Genomic DNA, 20,204 nt, shown 5'->3' on the forward strand with positions numbered 1-20,204 from the left:
CAAAAGGCCCAATACTCATGAATGAGGATGAATGATAAATTAATACTAAAAGTGAATTAAAACTAACATCCATGTAATGTTCACTAGCATTTCGTCATACTAATAAATGATCATTCATGTAAACAAGGCATCACTTGAAATTATGCCAATTCACAAAATTTACAACTTTTATGATGTCACTGAGATCTTCAAAACAAGGCATATTTTTCTTCAGAATTCTGAGAATAAAGCAAGAGATGAATTTGGAAAGTCTAGACTAAAGCTTTAAAAAAAAGAGTTTATGTTCATATAACAAAATAGAAAATGTAACAATGAAGGCCTCTGGGAATAGCATTCCAAATAGATTCCATAAAAGTATTGGCCTATTTCTTAAGCACATTAGTAAAGAGTGACTGGGTTATTTTCTAAGAAATTCTAAAGTAACAACACAGAAGATACATTTAAGTTACATTTTAGAACATAGTTTAGAAAACAGGAATCTTAAATACCTTTCAGATCTTTCAATAAGAAAACCAAATATTTATCAGCATTGTCTACCTTAATGCTTTCACTGCAAGTTCATACGTGTTATGATAAAAAAGATAGCAACACTGATTCTTTTAGTAAAGAAGATACCTTAAATTGGTAGACTGTTTTTAAATCATTGAAGTGAAAAATGGGCCTTTTAAGGCCAAAATTATTGCTTTTTACTATCAGCCTCAAAGATGTTAAAAAAATTAATAAAATTCCCATTTCTAGATTTCAAGGAGAGCAAATAAGAAAAAGCATTCCTCTCCTCCCACTCACCCCTTTCGGAATAGCTTCATAGGTAATTTTCCTTGAGGGTACTTGAATAAACTGACTGAGGGTCCTGCTGTAATGATCCACAAGAGTACCTTATATCTAGATAACTGCCCATTTTAATGAACCTGTTTCTGCAGCGGTTATTTGCCCCCAAAAACTTGTTCTATGTTTACATGTTATCCTCTCATGCTTCAAAGGAACACTGGACAAAAAGTTCCATGTAGTAGAGAGATGCTGAGAATACACCCTTATTCAAGTATATGTGAGCCAACCCTGGAAATCCTAGTAGCATTTGGGCCTAACACATGAATACATTTAGGTAGAAAAGGACACACACCCAGTTGTAGAAAGTACTTGCATATGTGAGAAAGGTTAAACGGATAAGCTATCATTCTTGACTTTCGTGCCTACAAACCTTCATTCATTTGATTTATCTCTCCCTCTTTATAACTATAACAATATCTAGGGCATAGATAAATGAACCTTTTAAAGGACAACAAACTGAGAAATGCTTCAATCCCCCTTCAGATTCTAGTAACAGTACTGATAGGTCCTACTTCAGTTGGGAAGCAAAGTTTCTAATATAAATATAATATATATATTATAATATGAATAACTTGAGTTCAGTATTATTTTACATGTACATAGTCTACCTCCAAAATATTTCTGATTCATCATGAATTAATATTTAAGAACCAGACTTTGGCACTCTGAAACTCTACATTGTACTCTCTTACACATCATCTTTCCTCACTGTATTTGTACACCTAAGAGACAGGCAAACAGAAAGACGGAAGATAGATACAGAGAAACAGAACCAGAAAGAGACCCAGAAAAAGAAAGACAGAACCAGAGAGACTGAGAGACAAGAGCCACAGAGACAGAGAGCTACAGACAAAGGGAGAGTTATGAGACGGAGGAAAAGGAGAGTAGTGAGGCAGAATAAATTTGGGGTCAAGGTACCAATGATGCTGGGGGGTGGGTGGGGGTGACCATGGAGATTTCCCAAAGACCTACAAGCCTCCCCAGTATGGCAGTCAATGGCCACTTTCATCAGACCTGAATCATCCTTTCAGTGTGGTATATATTTAATTAAATTTGCAAGTCTGTCACTGAAGTTCAACGGTACACCGCAGGTTTTTGAAGTGCTGAATTCACTTTAAAAAATTTAATAGAAAATGAAAACCGATGCACGTGGCCAGGTAAGTCCATCTCAAACAGGACTCCTCCCGGCCTGAAGACCCCACCTCTTCCCGAGGACCTGACGTTACCTGAGATGGCTTTATTTAAGTTCCTACTCAACTGCCTAAGCCGGGTTACTGGACATTCTTATTTTTAAAACACTGCTTCTGGGTTCTGGGCCAAAAATAGAAGGCTTGACCCGGAACGGCGGCTTTGCTCTAAGGAGTCAGTCTGAGAAGAGCCGGGGGGCCGGCAGCGGGCTGACAGCCGCCAGCGGCCGGCCTCGGCGGCACCCTCCGGGGGACAACGTCCGGGTCGGTGACGGCGCACCAGGCAGAACCGCAGCTTCGCCGGAGCCCCGAGGAAGACGCCGAGAGGCCCGGCGGCCGTCATGAATAATGTATCAGAGCCAAGGGCTACGGCGCTGGGTGCTCGCAGGAACCGTCCGCCGCTTTGTTGTCGCCGGATCGCCGCCGGGCCGAGCCCCCGGCCCGCGGCTCCCCCGGGCCGGGCCGGCGCCCGCGGAGGAGCCGGGGCCGGCGGGAGGATGGCCCTCGTCAAGGTTTGGGAGGCGTCCGTCCACGCGGGGCGCCCCCGCCCCGGCTCCCGAGGCCGCCTCGGCCTCGGCGGCGGCCGCCCCTACCGCCCCTGGGGCCGCGCGGCCGCCTCCGCCTCCTCCCGGCCGCCGCCGCCGCGGCTCGAGCGGCTCGTGGGCGGGATCAGCTGAGCCGCCGGCGCGTGTCACGTGGTGCGCGTGTCGAAGGTCACCCGGCGCTCACAATGGAGCTCTCCGAGTATGTGCAGAGAGGCTGCCAGATGCTGGCCGATCCCGGCTGCTTCGACCTCGCCGCCTTCGCGCTTCTCCTGCGGGCGGCCTTCCGGAGCCTGCTGGAAGCCCGGGCCGATGAGGCCGTGCTAGGTAAGCCGCTGGCCTCCGGGCCACCCGGCCCGGCCCCTGGGGGCTGGCGAGGAGCGAGAGCTAGGCGGGCAGGCAGCGGGCAGGCGGCGGGCAGGCAGCGGGCAGGCGGCGGGCAGGCAGCGGGCGCCCGAGGCGGAGGCGCCGGGGCCGGGCGCTGCCTTCGGCCCGGGCCCCCGAGTCTGCGCCGCGCTGACCCCGGTGGGCACCTGCCCTCCACCAACGACTTGTGCGCCTGGCGCCGCGTCCCCTCCCGGGCTCTTTGTTCCTCCTGCGTCCAGGGCTCGTTTGTGGCCTAAAAGAGCAGGTTTTCAGCGGTGGGCGAACTGGGCTGTTTTGACAGTTGGGCTCCATCCGGTGGCCCCCGGAGCCGAGCTGAAGAAGCCCTGGATCTAGGCACGGCACGAGTCCGCAGAGGAGACCGGGGAGGGAGAGCCTGCGACCTAAGCACGGACTCCCTGGGCCGGGGCGGGCCGGGGCGGGCGGGGGATTGACCCGCCCCGGGGCATGCATCCTGCAGGCTTCTGCAGACCCGCCTGCGCGGTTTCGTTTTAGTGCTGCCCATGGTCTCGGCGCCTGGGAACAACACGTAGCTCCGGTCCTCTCTGCTGCAGTAGGGACCAGGAGGTGAACCTTCTACAGCCCTGGCTAGGACCTGTGCTGTTTGGGGCTGGTGTGAAGCAGGTGATCTTAGGTCATGGCATAAATGCCAAGGGTGCTGGGGGAGGGGGACACGGAAGGCTGTCTACTTTGTACTGTTTCCCGGAGCTTTGGAATTAATCAGCTGTTTTGTTTTTTTTTAAGTACAAAAGCTGAAGCTGATCGAATAGATATGTATCTCTGAGTTGTAAGTCTATAAATACACTGCCACCAAAACCCAACTTGTATTAAATGCTCTGGGGGAAATGTTTTCAATTAGGAGTTTTATTTTCCTTTTTTTAAAACAACATTATTCTTAAAGTACAGTATTAAATTTTTTAAAGAGAAAAACCTCTCATACATTTTCTGATCACTCAACACATCTTAATGTTTTCCTTTTTCCAGTGGCCGCTGTAGAAATGAACTTTTCTCTACATAACTTTTTGTTTGTGTCCTTCAGTAAGGAAATTAAAGCAAAAGAAAGCGAGGATTTATTTAATTGGAAATATCAATGGCAATAATCATAAAGTTGTTTTACTACTTTGCAGTTGACCTTGTCTTCTCCTATTTTTCTGAATTTGTGTTGCATTATTTTAAATAAACCTATTGATGACAAAAGGTTATTTTTCTGCCAAAATGGTGGTGCCTCTTTTAGAATATACCATTAAAAATTTCACATGTATCATCAGTAATTAATTTATTTTAGATCATCCAGACCTGAAACATATTGATCCTTTGGTGTTAAAACACAGTCATGCAGCACTTGCAATTTGTATACTGGAGGCAGGAAAACAGAAAGCTGACAAGTCAACTCTGAGGTATAGTTTATTTTAGTTAACATCTTTTTTTTTTTCAATAGGTGGGTTGTATCCATTTAAATTTCAAAACTAAACTCTGATTTCTCTTTCTTCAGCACATGTCTAGAAGACTGTAAATTTGACAGAGAAAGAATAGAACTCTTTTGCACTGAATATCAGGTTATAGTAACATTCAACTTATTTTCATTATCAGTTAATATTTTCTCTTCTTGTTAAGTTTGCAAAGACATGTTTTATTTTTTTGTTTTAATAGAAAAGCAAGAATTCTCTGGAAATCCTACTGGGAAGGTAGGTACTGAATATAATATCAAGCTGAGTTACTTTTTACTTGCTGGTGGGAATGGTTTCTGAAACAAACACAGGACAAAAATGGAGATCCTGACCTAAAGAAAAAGGGCTACAGGGCAAATGAAACAATTGAATTTAAATTAATGTTTATTAAGATAAAGTTCATTAAACATTTTTGCCATAAGTTGCCCTCTTCCTTAATTTTATAACTCTATGGTGAAGTTTAAGAATTTGAAACATACATATTAAAATTGGGACAATGGATGAATATCATCCTTGTGTAAAGGAAAGACAGGTTTTTCAGGAAATATTATATATGGCGTATCATTGTACTTTGCAGTATTGGCAGATGTCCTCTCCTTATAACTGATGTTTCTTGGCGTTTGGAATATCAGATTAAGGTAATGTTTGGCATACTTTAGGAAAGGGTTTGTGGGAAGTTTTCCTAATTTTAAGTGAGGGCTGATAAATATTTGTTGTTTTAGACCAATCAGCTTCACAGACTGTATCGACCATCATATTTGGTGACCTTAAATGTTGAGGTATTGTTCATATTTATTGTTTTTGTCATTTATGTAGACCAGCGAAGTTGAAAGCTTCTGTTTTAATTGACATTTTTTCCCTTCCCTAGAATGAGGACTCTAGATCCCACCCTGACATTAGCTTTAATTGCACTATGGAGCAATTACAGGTATGGTATTTAAACTTATTGAGGTGTTAGATATTTAAAAAAAAAAACAAACTATTCCTCAGCAATCAAAAAGTCAAATATGAATTTGGTGAACAGGTGGGAAAACTTGTAAAAGTATGATTTAAAAATTGACTTCCCTTTACTTGTAGACCTGGAAACTGCCAATTTTTTTTTTTTAACTTTGCCATAAAAATGTTGTTTCTGTGTTGCTTACTCTCCTCCCCTTTTCCCACCTTTGCTTTCTATTTACAACTGAGATTTGGGTGACAAAAGAAAGCAAAATTAAGTTGGATTCGCTAGTGCATTACTTCCAAAAATCCTTTTGCATCTTCTTGGACTTATTTAGAACCTTTTGTACACTGAGTGGAAAAGGAGCTAAAATGTTTTCCTAAAAATCAAGGGAAGATTGGGAAATGCAAAGGACACATTTCCCTGGTAGATCTATTCAGTCATGACAGCTTATTTTTTCCTCTTACTACTTGGGAAAATAAGGTTCCTTGGTTGAAAATTTGATGCAACTGACAGTTTTTCAAAGATTTCTCCTACTGAATTGCTCTTCCTGTAACCATTCATTAGATCTTTATCTTTGGAGAAGGGGTATGTATGTCCATTTGTAAAAAATAGCTTTCAGAGATCTCATCTTGATGTGTCCTACCGTTCAGTTAACCGTAGAAGATTCTTACTAAAAGCTTGTATTTTACTCCAAAAGCAGATAACCTGTTTGAACCTTAACTCACGGGAAAATGAAGGTGCCTGTAAAAATATTTAACTGGTAGTCATTTGTTAAATATTAGGAGTCCAATGAATTTCGGACTTTTCCCGGCTCTCCTTTCCCCCCCTCCCATCTCTGATCATAGAAGTCTTTATGTTTCTATCCTAAAACTATCACATCCTATACATATTTTAGGATTTAGTGGGAAAGCTTAAAGATGCCGCTAAAAGCCTGGAAAGAGCAGCCCAAATGTGATGGAAAGACGTTCCCAATCTGCTAGGGTCAAGAGGAAGCCCAGCGCTCCCGTCCTTCGGGCAAGCCGTCCGTCCCTTCTGCAAGTCGAGTCCCTCCCTTTTTAGTAGAATCTGTGTAAATTCGTCTTTTGAACGTGTGGAACTTATGAACCTGACTTTTTTACATGATCACAATAGAAGTGAAGGCAGTGCTGCCGTGTCTGCATTTGTAAGCGTTCTGTGCGTTTGTCCCGTCTTCATCTCCACTGCCCCTCTCGTTATGTCCTTACTTTCCCCAAGTTGTGCGCTCTAATAAACTGAGATGCTCATTTCACAAACCCAAGGCGGATTTGGGGTTTAGCTGCTTCTCGCTCAGGATGCCTCCCCCACCCCCTTTGCTAGGAGGACCCAGACGTTAATTAATCCCGTGCTGCCGAGTTCAATGTTAAATAAAAGGGGGAGCATGGACGCCTCGGCGGAGACCGCGTCCGGCTCTACACTCCCCCCAGCGATGGAGGGCACTCGGGGACTCGGGCACCTCGAGAAGGGTGCCCCCAACATCCAGGATCCCTCTCCTCAGTCTCGACCCCCAGGGAGAAAAAAGCACTCCAGCAGCCCTCGAGTGGGGGCTGACCCCGGTGGACCCTTCACCCCAAGGCCATGTCTGCCAAAAGCCGACCCAGCCGGAGGTGCCCCTGGAGGTTATGGGGAGGTGTGTGTGTGTGTGGGGGGGAATTGGACGAATTGGCATCCCCCCTCGGCTTCCACTGGACCGGATTCAGAGCGGGAAATTTGACCGCGCGCCTCGGACCCCGCCCCCTCCCCGACCCCCTCCCTGCGAGGGCCCCCCGCGAGGGAGCTCTGGTCCTGAGGGGAACGGCCATCCTGCGCGTGCGCAGCGGGCCAGGGGACCAAGGGACGCCCCCCCCGCATTCCTCTCGCAGCCCCCTCCGGGGTGCGGGCCGCTGATCCCGGAGAGGCGGTGCCCTTGGGGCGGCTGGGCCCCCACGGGCCGGGCCGGGCCTCAGCCAGCGCCCGGGAGGCGTGGCGGGCACCGGGCACTTTCCTTGGCGGGAGACAGTGTCTGTGGGCTCTTAGGGCCTCGGGGAGGGGGGAGAAGGGGCCGGCGAGCGGCGGTGTGCGGGGCCCGAGCGGGCTGCGCACCCGGAGCGGGTGGCGAGCGTGGAGAAATGTCTCCCGGCAGCAGCAGCCAGAGCCAGCCAGCGCCGCCGCCGCGCAGTGTGCGAGGGAGGGAGGGGGAGGAGGAGGAGGCCGAGGGGTGGTGGAGAGGGGGAGGGGAAGAGGAGCGGGAGGGGGCAGGCGGGGGGAGGCCGGCGGCGGCGGCGGCGGCGGCGGCAGCAGCCGCGGGGCCCCGACTACACCGACACTAATTCCCAGGCCGCCCTTAAGGAATGAGGGGAGCACGTGACCCGAGGGGGAGGGGGCCGCGGGGGAGGGGGCGGGCGGACTCTGAGCCATTTTGGGGCCGGTGTCAGTTTCCACTCTCCCTTCAACGGTGCATTTTTTTCCACCCTCCTCCCCTTGCCCCCTCCCCCCAGTCTTCATCCTTCCTCCTCCCGCCCCCCCACGCCCGCTCGGCTCTACACACGCACTCACACACACACACACTCACCGCCCCCAGCCCGCCCGCCCGCTCCTCGCTGCACACCTCCCTCCCCAACCACTATGAAATAATAATCATCATAATAAAGGGAGAGAAGGGGAGAGACAATGGGGATGTCGGAGCGGGCGCCCCGATCGGGATTGGAAACACCTCCCCACCCCGCAGAATAATCTAATCGTCCCCACTCCCATCCCTCCCTCCCTCCCCCGCTCCCCCCTCGGAGAGGAGCCGGAGCCGAGCAGGAGCAGGAGGAGCAGCCGGAGGAGGAGGAGGAGGAGGGAGGAGGAGGGAGCAGGAGGAGGAGGATCGGGGGGTTTGGGAACTAGCATGAGCTGAGCGAGCAGCGGCGGCGGCGGCGGCGGCAGCAGCTCCTCTCTCCTCCGCTCCTTGCCCATTGACAGCAGCGTCTGCAGCTCGCTTCAAGATGGCCGCTTGGCTCACATTCATTTTCTGCTGAACGACTTTTAACTTTCATTGTCTTTTTCGGCCGCCCCGATCGCCCCTCGCCGGATCCTTTTTCCGGGTATGTATCCAGGGAGGCGCCTAGTGGACCGTGGGCGGGTGGCGGAGGGGGCTGCTCTGGGCTTTGGGGCCGCTTTGGGTGCCTGGAAGGGGAGCCGAGGTGCCCCCCCTTCTCTCTCGCTCGCTCTCGCTCCCTCTCGCTCCCTCGCTCCCTCTCCCTCTCCCTTCCCCAGCTCCGTATGGAGAAAGCTCTGACAGCCTGGGCTTCGACCACACAGACACACACGCACACCGAGCCCCACACACACCACGCACACACACGCACGGCACCCACCGCCCGAGACACAGGCTCCCAGCCCACCGCCACCGCCAGCGCCAGGCTCTCTGCCTCGGTCGCCTCCACCTACTTCAGTTCAGAGACGCACGAACATCCTCACATTTTAGTTCCTTCCTCCCCGGAGCTCCCCTCGAAAACCTCCCGATGCACATGGCCCCCGAGAAGAATATTTCTATTTCCAGCCTTTGCAGCTCCCCTGGACGCAGCGCCCTTTGTTGAGAGACAGATTTTGATTAAACGGGGACCGGTTCCTGAAATCGGGAGCTGCCTGGGTCAAGTGGTTTCCCTCCTCTCCCAAACAAATGTATTTTGAGGTGTTTAAACGTCCACAGAACGTCCCCATATTATAGGGATGAAGTATGTGGGGGGCAGCGATCCCGCCAAGGTGGGTGTTACGCTGGAAAGAGTTCAGACAAAAATGTTATTAACTTAAGTTGGACAAACACTTGTATGAAATTGGATGGCTTGTTAAGATGGCGGTTCCCAGTTGTTTCCAATGTCTCTTGCATTTGTGCTTAAAATGGGAAAGTTTTTACAGTGATACTACCTGGGGGTCAGTTTTAAAAGCAGTTCTCTTTTAAAATCAGCTGGATTGTGATCACCGAGAAATGGAGAGTTTCAGATTGGGAGCTATTTTGGAGCGAAGATGGTGACTGGATGTTAGCATGTGTGAGGTTTTCTTTCCCCCCCTCTTCTCGCGCTCCCCCCACCACCATAGCTACTTTTTCTTTCTGAAGTCCAGTGTGGGGGTACACTGAGAACTTTGTCTTGCTAAAGGCTTGGAAGTATTACAGTGTTTACTTGATTCTTGTATAGGTCATAGGGTTGTACAGGAGAGGGGTACTATAAAGTTGATGGCATATGTGTAAGTTATCATTTGGCCTTGACAACCTAATACTGAGATAGATGCTTTTCCCAGCAATTTATGATGAATAATGGGAAGAAAACCAGTTAAGAGACCCTGATAATTCTAAGAGTCATCGAGAATTTTAGTGAGTTTAATGGTTCTGGCTCAATACTTGGAAACTAAGCACCTAACTCCACAAAGTCTGGAAAACTCCAAGGATATTTATACACATCCAAGTGTGAACAGATGTTCCATAGGATTTCAGGAGTGGTTGAGTCTATATTTTATAGAGAGGACCCTTAGGACCAAAGAAGTCCTGCAAAGGTATGACATTGTACTCTTTCTCTACCACGGTAGATTGGAGTTTGAATTACTTAAAGTATCCCAATATTTCACCTATTCTAGGTCATGCCATAACAGTGCCTTAACAGTTGAGTTTCTTTCGGATGGTGACTGATTACATTGGCCAAGCACTTAATTTTATGACCATAATTATCAACTTCTATATATTTGACTTCATTTTTCTCTTCTATCTTTACTGCAGTATGATTGTGCTGGGTCAAACTACACTTATTAAAAGTGTACTTAAAGCTGAATAAAACATTCCATTGTTGAATGGAATTTACATTTTCATTACGTTTTCAGCTGTACGTGGTAGACCAATTATTTCATTCAACTTCTTGGTTGTCTGTTAAGCAAACAAATTGGCAAAACTGTCCTAAGACTTCAGTTAACCCCTACTTTCCCCATACATATATAGAGCTACAAACTCCTGGGATGGAGTTCATTTGCATTTCTTAGATTGCAAATAGCCAAGCTGATTGTTAACATAAGAACTTGCTTCTGTTTTCCTTCATTTTGACATAACTGGTGTCAGGCCTCTAACAAAACTGACAGCCCTGGCTGAGTGTGTTATAATGGCAAGTTTTTACCATTGTGTATTTTTACCATTGTAATTGTGGTGCACTTTTTCTTGCTTAATTGACAGTTTCTGTGTTGGAACTGAGTTATTCGAATGTTATCAACTTCTCTAGGACAGAGAAGCTATTCCTAAAATCGTGTTTAAGTTATAAAAGGACCATACTCAAGGTCTTCATCGGTTTTCCTGCACTTTCAAAAGGGAGAGTAGGAAAAGGAGCTGAGATAACTAACAATGTAATGTTTAGCAGTGTGACAACTATTAGCTGATTTGAGGCCAATCTCTTGGTATATAGAGGGAGACTGTATGAATTTAAAGCCTGATTTAGGGTTTTTCCAAAGATTTGGGTCTAGAACTTACACTTGGGTTACTTCTTAAGCCAATCAGCAGAGATGTCCCTCTGTAGCTATTTGATTGTTCAGTTTATGAATATTTGAGATTTGAGAGGAGTTAGTTGTCCATAAGATATCCGAGAACTGTAGCCAGCTTTTCGCATTAGAATCACTTCATAAATTTAATGATTGATGAAAGAATCATTGTGATATACTTTTACAAGGTGAAATGCAGCCTTCTGGACTTTAACTTTCTGGAGAAGAACATGCCAGATGGATAAAGGAAATTTCGTTTTGGAGGTCACTGAGGCGATCTTTGTACTCAAGATACAGTGAAATGTATACCTTGCTTTACCACCTAATTCTTTGAGTTGTAACTTGCATGTATGATTCAGTGTGTTCAGTATGTTAAGTTTCCTTTTATATATCTCGGAAAGGTAGTTGTGTAGTATAGTAAATGAAGCTTTCTTATTTGTCATCATTGGAGTTGTGATCACTTCAACAAAAGCCTTTTTAGCTCTTTCTTGGTAGGTTGGCCAGTAGTCAAAGACATTAGACATCGAGGTGTGTTGTATTATGTTTCTCTATTATGTATCCAAATTTGAAGAAAATTAGAATAACTGTTACATCATGTCGTGGATTTCACAAATTCACACGTTTCTAGTCAAGGCAACTTTTCAGAATATGTGTCAGGACAACTGAGCCTGTGTGCTCCGGTTGAGGTCTGAAATAAAAAGGGGAGTGGGGGTAAGAAAGGCATTTTTGGAGGACATGCAGCAGTTTGATTTCCTGGATTGCCAGTTGGTGTTTCGTACCTAGCAGTCCTTCCTTGAGATTTCTCTATAATGTATCTGTTGGTAATGCCATTTCATCTTATAGAGCTTGCTGTGAACTGCAGGCTGAGAAAATGACATTTGTTTTTCACTCCTGTCGCTACCCCGTGTTGACAAGGTGTTGATTTAACGTTGGGAATGGGCTGGTCACATGGTCCTTTGCATATTGTCACAATCCTACTGTTTAAAGTCGTTTCTCTTGCTTTCATACTCGGTTTGTTCAAATAATCAAGCGGATTTCCCACCTCCACCCCCTCCCTCCCCCAAGCCGATTTCAGTTTCCAGTCTTTCCCAACTTTTTTACCGTTCATCCAAATCTGCAGGAGAATTTAATTTTAGAGGAGGGAGCTTTAAAGAGATTCAGCTCAATAAACATCTCTGCAATTTGAGCTCAGAAGGTTTGGGGCTAAGTGCACAGTTGGCAATTCTTGGGGGAAAAAAAATCCCTTCGTGAAAATTTTGCCCTGGCGACTTGCTCACAGGAGAGACTGAGAGAGTCTAGATCAGAAACAAGCTTCTTGCATCGAGTCGACGTGGAAAGAGGCCCCCGAGAGTGTCCGAAATGGCCGGGAGTGGCAATGGCTCGCTTTTCCCTTGCCCAAGCTCTGCCGCTCGCTCACACGGTCCCCGAAGCTCCACAGAAGCCCTCGTTAGCTTCCACCCCGCGCCCCAAACCCGGCACTGCCTCCCAGCCCCGACTCGGAACCTTCCTCCCCCGCCCGCACCAGGCTCCGCGCCCCGCACCCCCTCCCAACTCCCGTTGGAGCCCCTCCCCCCGGGCTTCGCGGCTAGCTCCCCTCCCCCCGCAGCCCAGCCCGGGCTTCCCCGCACACCCGGCTCTTCTCTGGGGCTTGGGCTGTGTGTTGCAGCGGTGGCCGGATGCCAAGTGTAAGTGTAAGTTGCTATGGAAACCCCGATAGAGGCTAGTTCCGAATCCGGAGCGAGACAGAGACAGAGGCGCCGGGATCCGCCTCTTCCACATCCCCTACCCCCCGTGTCTGCTCCGGGAGCGAAGGAGGACTTGGGGAAGGCTCCGCTCCCGGCCCGCCCGAACTCGGGCCCCGGCCCAGGAGCTCGGCTCGAGGTGCGCCTGGAGCCGCGAGGGAGGCGACTGGGCTCCGGAAATGCCAGCGATGCGGAGAGAGCCGGATTTGTTTTCCCTTTTGTGTTGCACAGAAATGTGCAAGTTGGGGCTCCTCGGTCTGACGACATCCACCACCTTGGAGGAGTGGAGGAGGTGAGCCGGGCCGGCCGTCCTGCGGCCGCCGGCCTCCAGCCTCCCATCCCCGGGGGCAGAGCGTAGACTCGGGGACCTGCCACTCGGCCGAAGTACCTATCATCCATCAGGGAATATCTTTCCCGCGTTTGGCCGGAAGGGTTGGAACAAAACCGTGTAGTTGAGAAACGAGTGCGGGGGCCCTTGCGGGTCTGTGAGCGGCCTTCCGCCGCCCCATGCCGTCTCTGCAGCCTCCCGGAATGACCTCGGAAGGCTGGAGGAAACTTGAGTGGGGTGTGGATTGATCCCTGTGGGGGAATGGACCCGGACTGAGGAGCAGTCCTTCTTTGGACCGTTATTACAGTTCACCTGATGCTGTGTTTTCGGATTTCATTACTTCTGACGTTGACGTTGTGTGTCTGTGTGTCTGTGTGTGCAGCATTTCCATAGTGTCAGGATTTTGGAGAAAACCCCACTGTGAGTTACAGTCACTGTTGTATTTTGCAGGACCTCTTCTTATTAAGCAAAAATGCATCGAACAACCAGAATCAAAATCACTGAGCTAAACCCTCATTTGATGTGTGTGCTTTGTGGAGGATACTTCATTGATGCCACCACTATAATAGAATGTCTACATTCCTGTAAGTACCCGGATTCAGCCTGTTGTGGTTCCTTGTGCTCTCTGTATTTCCCTTCTGACACCCCCAACTGACTGTTAGACATAAACGAGAGAATAATCCTTTCAAAGTTTGGGGAAACAGGATCTGGTATCTTTGGGGGCATCTAGATGGAGGATTAGGAGCGCTTTCTTACTACATTAAGATAAGCATGCAATATGCAAATCTTCTGTAAATGTTAATTGATGCTAATTCAGGTCATTTAAATATTATTAAGTTTGGCATTTAAGTTTATTTTAACCTATACCTGTGCTGTAGTTTACCTCTAGTTTCACTATTTCACTCTCAAACTTCTAAAACTAACCCCCCCCAAAATCTTATTTCTTTCTACTTCTAGTCTGTAAAACATGTATTGTACGTTACCTGGAGACCAGCAAGTATTGTCCTATCTGCGATGTCCAAGTTCACAAAACCAGGCCACTCCTGAATATAAGGTATGAATTCCTTATAAGTGTGCTTTGTGGCAATTCATGATCCATTAATTAAGACCTTTCTCTCTTGATAGAAAACTTTCTCTTCAATGATGGGTAAAATGTCATTAATGCTATTTGATAGTGTTAGAATTAAGACAGAAATATTCAGTTTTTAAAGTATAATATTAAAAAGATTTTGACTTTTCATAATATCTTTTTAACACTGAATTTTGACATGTTGCATTTTTTTTTTACAGCATGAATGTAACTTTGAAAAACAATATTAAATTATAAAAATGTAGTTGGTTCCACATTTCCTCTGTACTCTGCTTGTTCATTCAGGGAATTATTAGTAAATTTTAAAGAGTCTATTTTTTTGTGTATGCAAAATGCAAAAGAAACTAGAGGTCATTTACAAATAGGAAATATTTTGTCGTATTTTAAAGTAAAAAGTATTGTGCTAGTTTTAGAGTTCTGTTATCTGTTCATCTATTATGTATTGTCTTATACATTTTGTTTTGAGAGTTAATCTTTTTCATATATTTGTCTTGTTCTAAACAATGTCACAATGCAGTAAAAACTATGAATCAAAGGAAGGGAGAAGAAAATCATAGTTTACACCTATTACTATGTTTAATTTGTGGGGTTTTTTTCTATTTTATTTTTTCAGGTCAGATAAAACTCTTCAAGATATTGTATACAAATTAGTTCCAGGCCTTTTCAAAAGTGAGTAACAAAATGTAGAGATGAATTCAATAGACTGTCTTGCAATTTTTAAGTATTATGCCAGATAAAAAATAATATTTACATTTTTTTCAGATGAGATGAAAAGAAGAAGGGATTTTTATGCTGCTCATCCTTCTGCTGATGGCAAGTTCTTCTAACTTTTACCTTAAAAATAATTGAATTATGTGATTTTTAAAAAGCAACAACCTATTTCCAGTATTTTTACCTTCACCTACTACATGCTAAAGACTTAGAAGAAAAAGCAAAGCAAAACAAAACCCACCCCAAATTGAAACTATATGACAATTTCCACTCTTTTGTTTTTTGTGTATAACCTTTTTATTAAATAAATAACAATTTCCATCTAGCTGCCAATGGCTCTAATGAAGACAGGGGAGAAGTTGCAGATGAAGATAAGAGAATTATCACCGATGATGAGATAATAAGCTTATCCATTGAATTTTTTGACCAGAACAGGTAAGTTCCACTGGTGGGAAATCTGTTTTTGCTAGTTTGTTTCTTATTAGCTATATTATTTTAATTATCCTTATCTAATTTCCTTTCCTTAGATTGGATCGGAAAATAAACAAGGACAAAGAGAAATCTAAGGAGGAGGTATAATCTATGTTATATAAAAACTTGTGCAGAAGAAAAATTGTGACTTTTCTTAGACTTCATATGAGAGAGTCTGATTATTTTATCTTTGGATATTTTCAGTAGCATGTAATATCAAATAGAAAATTATTACTAATTGCAATTAATTACTTGAGGTTGATAATTAAGATTTATAATCTATTTTAGAGATAGTTTATGGATTTACAGAATTCTGTAACTCGTTTGATACATGCATGATCAAATAATTATAATTTGAGTTTCACTGACATTCTAAATACTGCAGTATTTCATACAAGGTTACCTATCAAGAAATTATTAAAAATTTGAATTGCATAATATTATTTGTTGCTACCTTTTTCTGTCTACATGCTCCAAATTAAACATTTTTAAAAGGTTATAGTCCTGGAAATGAAAAAAGTAACTTTCCTACATATACTCTCAGGTGAATGATAAAAGATATTTACGCTGCCCAGCAGCAATGACAGTGATGCATCTAAGAAAGTTTCTCAGAAGTAAAATGGACATACCTAATACTTTCCAGGTACTGATTTTCTTTACAACCTTTGTGTGCTTCATCTTCTGTTAACTTAAAGTCTGTTGGTGCCTTTTTTTTTTAGCTTGAATTCTGAACCAAGAGTAGAAACAGCTAAACATTCATAGTGCTTTAAATTTTTGATTATTGAGGTACTTTATAATACAAAATCAAAGATGCTCCTCCTAAATTTGTGACTAGCATGAAATCCTCATGAAAAAACCTTATTCTCCTTTTAAAAAGAAATATTTTCCCATGATATAAAGTTAGAAAAAAAATTCATGGTTCATTTTCAGAATAAATGTTCTTTGAAGTACTAATATTAGTTTGAGAATTTTTCTTGTGTGAAGAAAAATATATTTTCATTTTGTTATTATTTATTATAGTATTAACTGAATAATTTCTGTCTCAGATTGATGTAATGTATGAAGAGGAGCCTTTAAAGGATTATTATACACTAATGGATATTGCCTACATTTACACTTGGAGAAGGGTAAATATCTAATCAAATAATAAGAGACTGTGGTTGGCAATAATATTTAAAAGATTTATGGCTAACTTAATCTGTTTACTTTGTAGAATGGACCTCTTCCTTTGAAATACAGAGTTCGCCCTACTTGTAAAAGAATGAAGATCAGCCACCGGAGAGATGGCTTAAATAATAGTGGAGAACTGGAAAGTGACTCTGGGAGTGATAAGGCCAACAGCCCAGCAGGAGGTATTCCCTCCACCTCTTCATGTTTGCCTAGTCCCAGTACCCCAGTTCAGTCTCCTCATCCTCAGTTTCCACATATCTCCAGTACTATGAACGGAACCAGCAGCAGTCCTAGCAGTAACCACCAATCTTCTTTTGCTAACAGACCTCGGAAAACATCAGTAAATGGCTCTTCGGCAACTTCGTCTGGCTGACCCCTCGGACTGTCCAAAAAAAAAAAATGAAACCCTGATTTATATAGATATCTTCATGCCATTACAGCTTTATAGATGCTAATACATGTGACTATCGTCCAATTTGCTTTCTTTTGTAGTGACATCGAATTTGGCTATAAAAGATGGACTAGATGTGACATTCATATGGACGTTAATTGCAATGAAAGATTGTTCCTGTAAAGAATTGATTTCTGAGGAGGCAGGCAAGATTTTTTTTCTCTGTGCTAGGAAAGTTGTGAAATGGTTTTTTACAGCCTGTTGTGGGGACTTGGGAATCTTCTGCATTGGATGTAAGGATTGGGACATAGTTTGTTAATCTCCACTAACGCCTACATCACATTTTCTTCAATTGTTCTTGTTATGCTGTTTTGTGAATCTGTAGAAAACAAGTGCTTTTCATCTTGAAAATCAACAAAACGGAAAGAATATGCATAGAATGTTGCATTCTATGTAGCCATGTCACTGTGAATAACAATTTCTTACATATTAGCCATTTGGATTCTTATGTTTCATTTCTACTTCTCCATTGCTTTGCAGAACCGATCAAAGGAAAGTAAACTTCAGTTTTACAATCTGTATGCCTAAAGCGGGTACTACCGTTTATTTTACTGACTTGTTTAAATGATTCGCTTTTGTAAGAATCAGATGGCATTATGCTTGTTGTACAATGCCATATTGGTATATGACATAACAGGAAACAGTATTGTATGATATATTTATAAATACTATAAAGAAAATATTGTGTTTCATGCACTCAAATATGATTGTTAAATTTTCCAAACTGGTTCGACCCTTGCAGATATCCTATGTTTGAGCCTTGCTTATCAGCAGAGAACATTTTTAGTGTGGATATCAAATTCCAAATTCAGCTACTTTGAAAGCAATTGGCAAACTATTATGATGTTTGTTTTTCCAATAATATCAATTTTTACTTTTCAAACTATTGCAGTGAAGGAAAAAGAACTCAATAACCAAGGAATATGAAAATAATTTGTTCATTTTATTTCAATTTTATCATTGGGTGTGATGGAATTATCGTGTTTTTAAAGAAGCACATTGAATCAGTATAGATATAAACACATAGTAGAAATGTTAAGGAATTGACCAATTGCTGGATGAAGGCATTATACCTAAATTCATTTTAATATATGGTACAGTAGTAATTTCAAATTTAACAGGTACGTCACTTCCAAACAAAGACAAATGCCTTCTCTTTAAATATCTGTACATAGGAGTGACTTTTAAGCTCCTGAAGGTATTAATTTTAAGTAGAAAGAGCATGTTAAATTTAAAGTATGAACTGCCCCAATTGTTTTCAGTTTGTGCTTTGCTTTGGTCGAACTTTGTGTGTGTTCATCACCCATCAGTTACACATTTGTGAGGGTGTTTATTCTATATGGATATTGTTTCATGTTTGTATGGGAAAATTGTAGCTAAACATTTCATTGTCTCCAGTCTGCAAAAGAAGCACAATTCTATTGCTTTGTCTTGCTTATAGTCATTAAATCATTACTTTTGCATATAAATAGTTATTTTTGCTGCCTTCTTTAAAGTTTCAGTGACTAAAGAACTTCCAGGAAGTCACTAACTATATAGATTTTATTTTCACCTAACTTTATAATATGACTGATAATGATTACATTTCTGGTTGTAGAAATAGAAATGTCTTTCATTTATAACTGATTGGCAAAAAGAAGCCAATAAACAGATTATTCATTGAGAAACTAACAAAGTACTTCATTTAATAACACAATACATAAAAATAACGAACTGGTTCCTTTTCTGGAAACTTTGCAATGGATGAGAAGTGATTCAAAAACAAAATAGAGTGACTTTGTCTCTTGAAAAGTGGAACTTACAAGCAATGATTTTTTAAAAAGCAATTTTTTTAACCTAATCCATAGAATGTATGTGTCTATTCCACACGTAATTCTTGAGTTAAATTAACATTTTTATCCAGTTCTGATAGGAGCAGTTTTTTTTCTTGTCTCCCTTTGCTCTCCAAACTTTGTATGTTAACTATAACAACTAAAAAAAAGAGATGATAAATGTAGGTTTCAGTGATTTTTATGTTTCGGGTATTGATATTGTTAAAGAAACAAAAAATATATATTTTTTTCAAGAATCTAAATAGTGCCAGTTAATTACTGTCTTGACACAACTTCATTTGGTGTATATGAATCTGAATTAATATAAAAGACAGATTGGAACCCTAAACTTCAATTTACACATTAATGTACTAATTAAGATAGGTTTGGTAATTCTCTTCAGCATTTTTTGTTTGGAAGTCAGTTTAGAAATATAAAATCTAACTTTACTAATATTAATATTTACCCCATCTATGTGAATAACAAGAATGATGGAGAGAAATCTTCTATTCCTCCCTCTCCAAAATCCATGCTTAGTTACCCCTGAATCATGAAATTTGCTGAAATTTCAAAGGGCAATTTCAGTTAAACTTTCCATATTCTCAGTTACTTAATAAAATGAGGATAATATCCCTATGACTTGCCCTCCCCTAGAACCACGGGATTCTGGTTATGACTATTGTGATGTAAAACTTTTGATAAACTAGCTCAAAACAAAACAAAAAAGCCCCATGGAGATCCACATCAAAGATGATGCTAATTTCACATGGTGATCTTTGCAGACAAAATAGAAGATCCCTGAAAGGTTAGCTGGAAGGCTTGAGAGTTTTTCTTCTGAAAATATTCTAGCAATTCCATACCATAAAGCAAAATGTCGATTAAATTATTGGGTAGAAGGAGCCTATTTATGTTTACCTCATAGAAAAGGATTGAATGAAAGAAATGAGTTATTTTATAAACAATGAGACATCTAATCAGTTATACATTGGCATAGCACTTTACAAGTATTTTTAAAAATATTGACTATCCTACTACATAAAGTGAACTGTGTAGGGAGAAAAAACCCATTGATTTATCAGACCTGCCAATCTAGTGTTTGGGTCCATGTGGGTGCTTGAGAAAGTAAGAGGCTAGATTTACAAAAACAACAAAAAAAAAGAACAAGAAGGAAACCTAGTTTCAATGATGTCTTGAACATTCTTTCCCAGTGCCTGGAATTTTGGTAAATCAGCTACAACTTTCAATACACATCAATGTTTCCCATTTTTTTGGTACAGGCTAGGAAAAGTCATTTTTGATGTCTTTGAACCTTTTCTGTATGAAAGTGTCCATGGAAGTTGCCCCTGGCATCCTGGGGATCTGAAAAAAGTTTGATCTTTAAATTGGATTACCATAACTATTTGAGAGAATGTTTTTATTTTTAGAATGTATCTCAATATGGTAGCCAACCTTTGTTTTATTGAAATTTTAAGAAGAAAAAAAATATTGGACTTCATTAGAGGGCAGATTTTCTCTTCATACATTTAAAGAATGAACAATCCAATATTACATCTTTTTCCTTCCCCTGAATCTGAAATGAGAGGTGGGGAGTTTACTTTGGCTCATTAATTA

At 42.8% G+C, this 20,204-nt stretch overlaps 2 protein-coding genes across 3 annotated transcripts; both read left to right on the forward strand.

Annotated features, from left to right (window-relative positions):
- The first annotated feature begins 2,646 nt into the window (after nt 1-2,646).
- Nucleotides 2,647-6,605, forward strand: COMMD3 (COMM domain containing 3). Its single transcript, XM_072651694.1, has 8 exons — nt 2,647-2,884; nt 4,227-4,338; nt 4,434-4,497; nt 4,592-4,626; nt 4,967-5,027; nt 5,112-5,168; nt 5,258-5,317; nt 6,225-6,605. The coding sequence occupies exons 1-8, from the start codon at nt 2,746-2,748 to the stop codon at nt 6,282-6,284; spliced, it is 588 nt and encodes a 195-aa protein (XP_072507795.1). The 5' UTR covers nt 2,647-2,745; the 3' UTR covers nt 6,285-6,605.
- A 1,178-nt stretch (nt 6,606-7,783) lies between these two features.
- Nucleotides 7,784-18,251, forward strand: BMI1 (BMI1 proto-oncogene, polycomb ring finger). Of its 2 annotated transcripts, none has more exons than XM_072651692.1 (10): nt 7,784-8,409; nt 13,340-13,473; nt 13,847-13,943; nt 14,593-14,648; nt 14,742-14,792; nt 15,017-15,125; nt 15,218-15,263; nt 15,706-15,804; nt 16,208-16,288; nt 16,375-18,251. In XM_072651692.1, the coding sequence occupies exons 2-10, from the start codon at nt 13,362-13,364 to the stop codon at nt 16,702-16,704; spliced, it is 981 nt and encodes a 326-aa protein (XP_072507793.1). In that variant the 5' UTR covers nt 7,784-8,409; nt 13,340-13,361; the 3' UTR covers nt 16,705-18,251. The 2 variants fall into 2 exon arrangements, with proteins under 2 accessions (XP_072507793.1, XP_072507794.1); XM_072651693.1 differs by lacking the exon at nt 7,784-8,409 and adding an exon at nt 12,743-12,853.
- The last annotated feature ends 1,953 nt before the right edge of the window (nt 18,252-20,204 follow it).

Source organism: Notamacropus eugenii, chromosome 3 (assembly GCF_028372415.1).
Source record: "Notamacropus eugenii isolate mMacEug1 chromosome 3, mMacEug1.pri_v2, whole genome shotgun sequence".
Classification (NCBI taxonomy): domain Eukaryota; kingdom Metazoa; phylum Chordata; class Mammalia; order Diprotodontia; family Macropodidae; genus Notamacropus; species Notamacropus eugenii.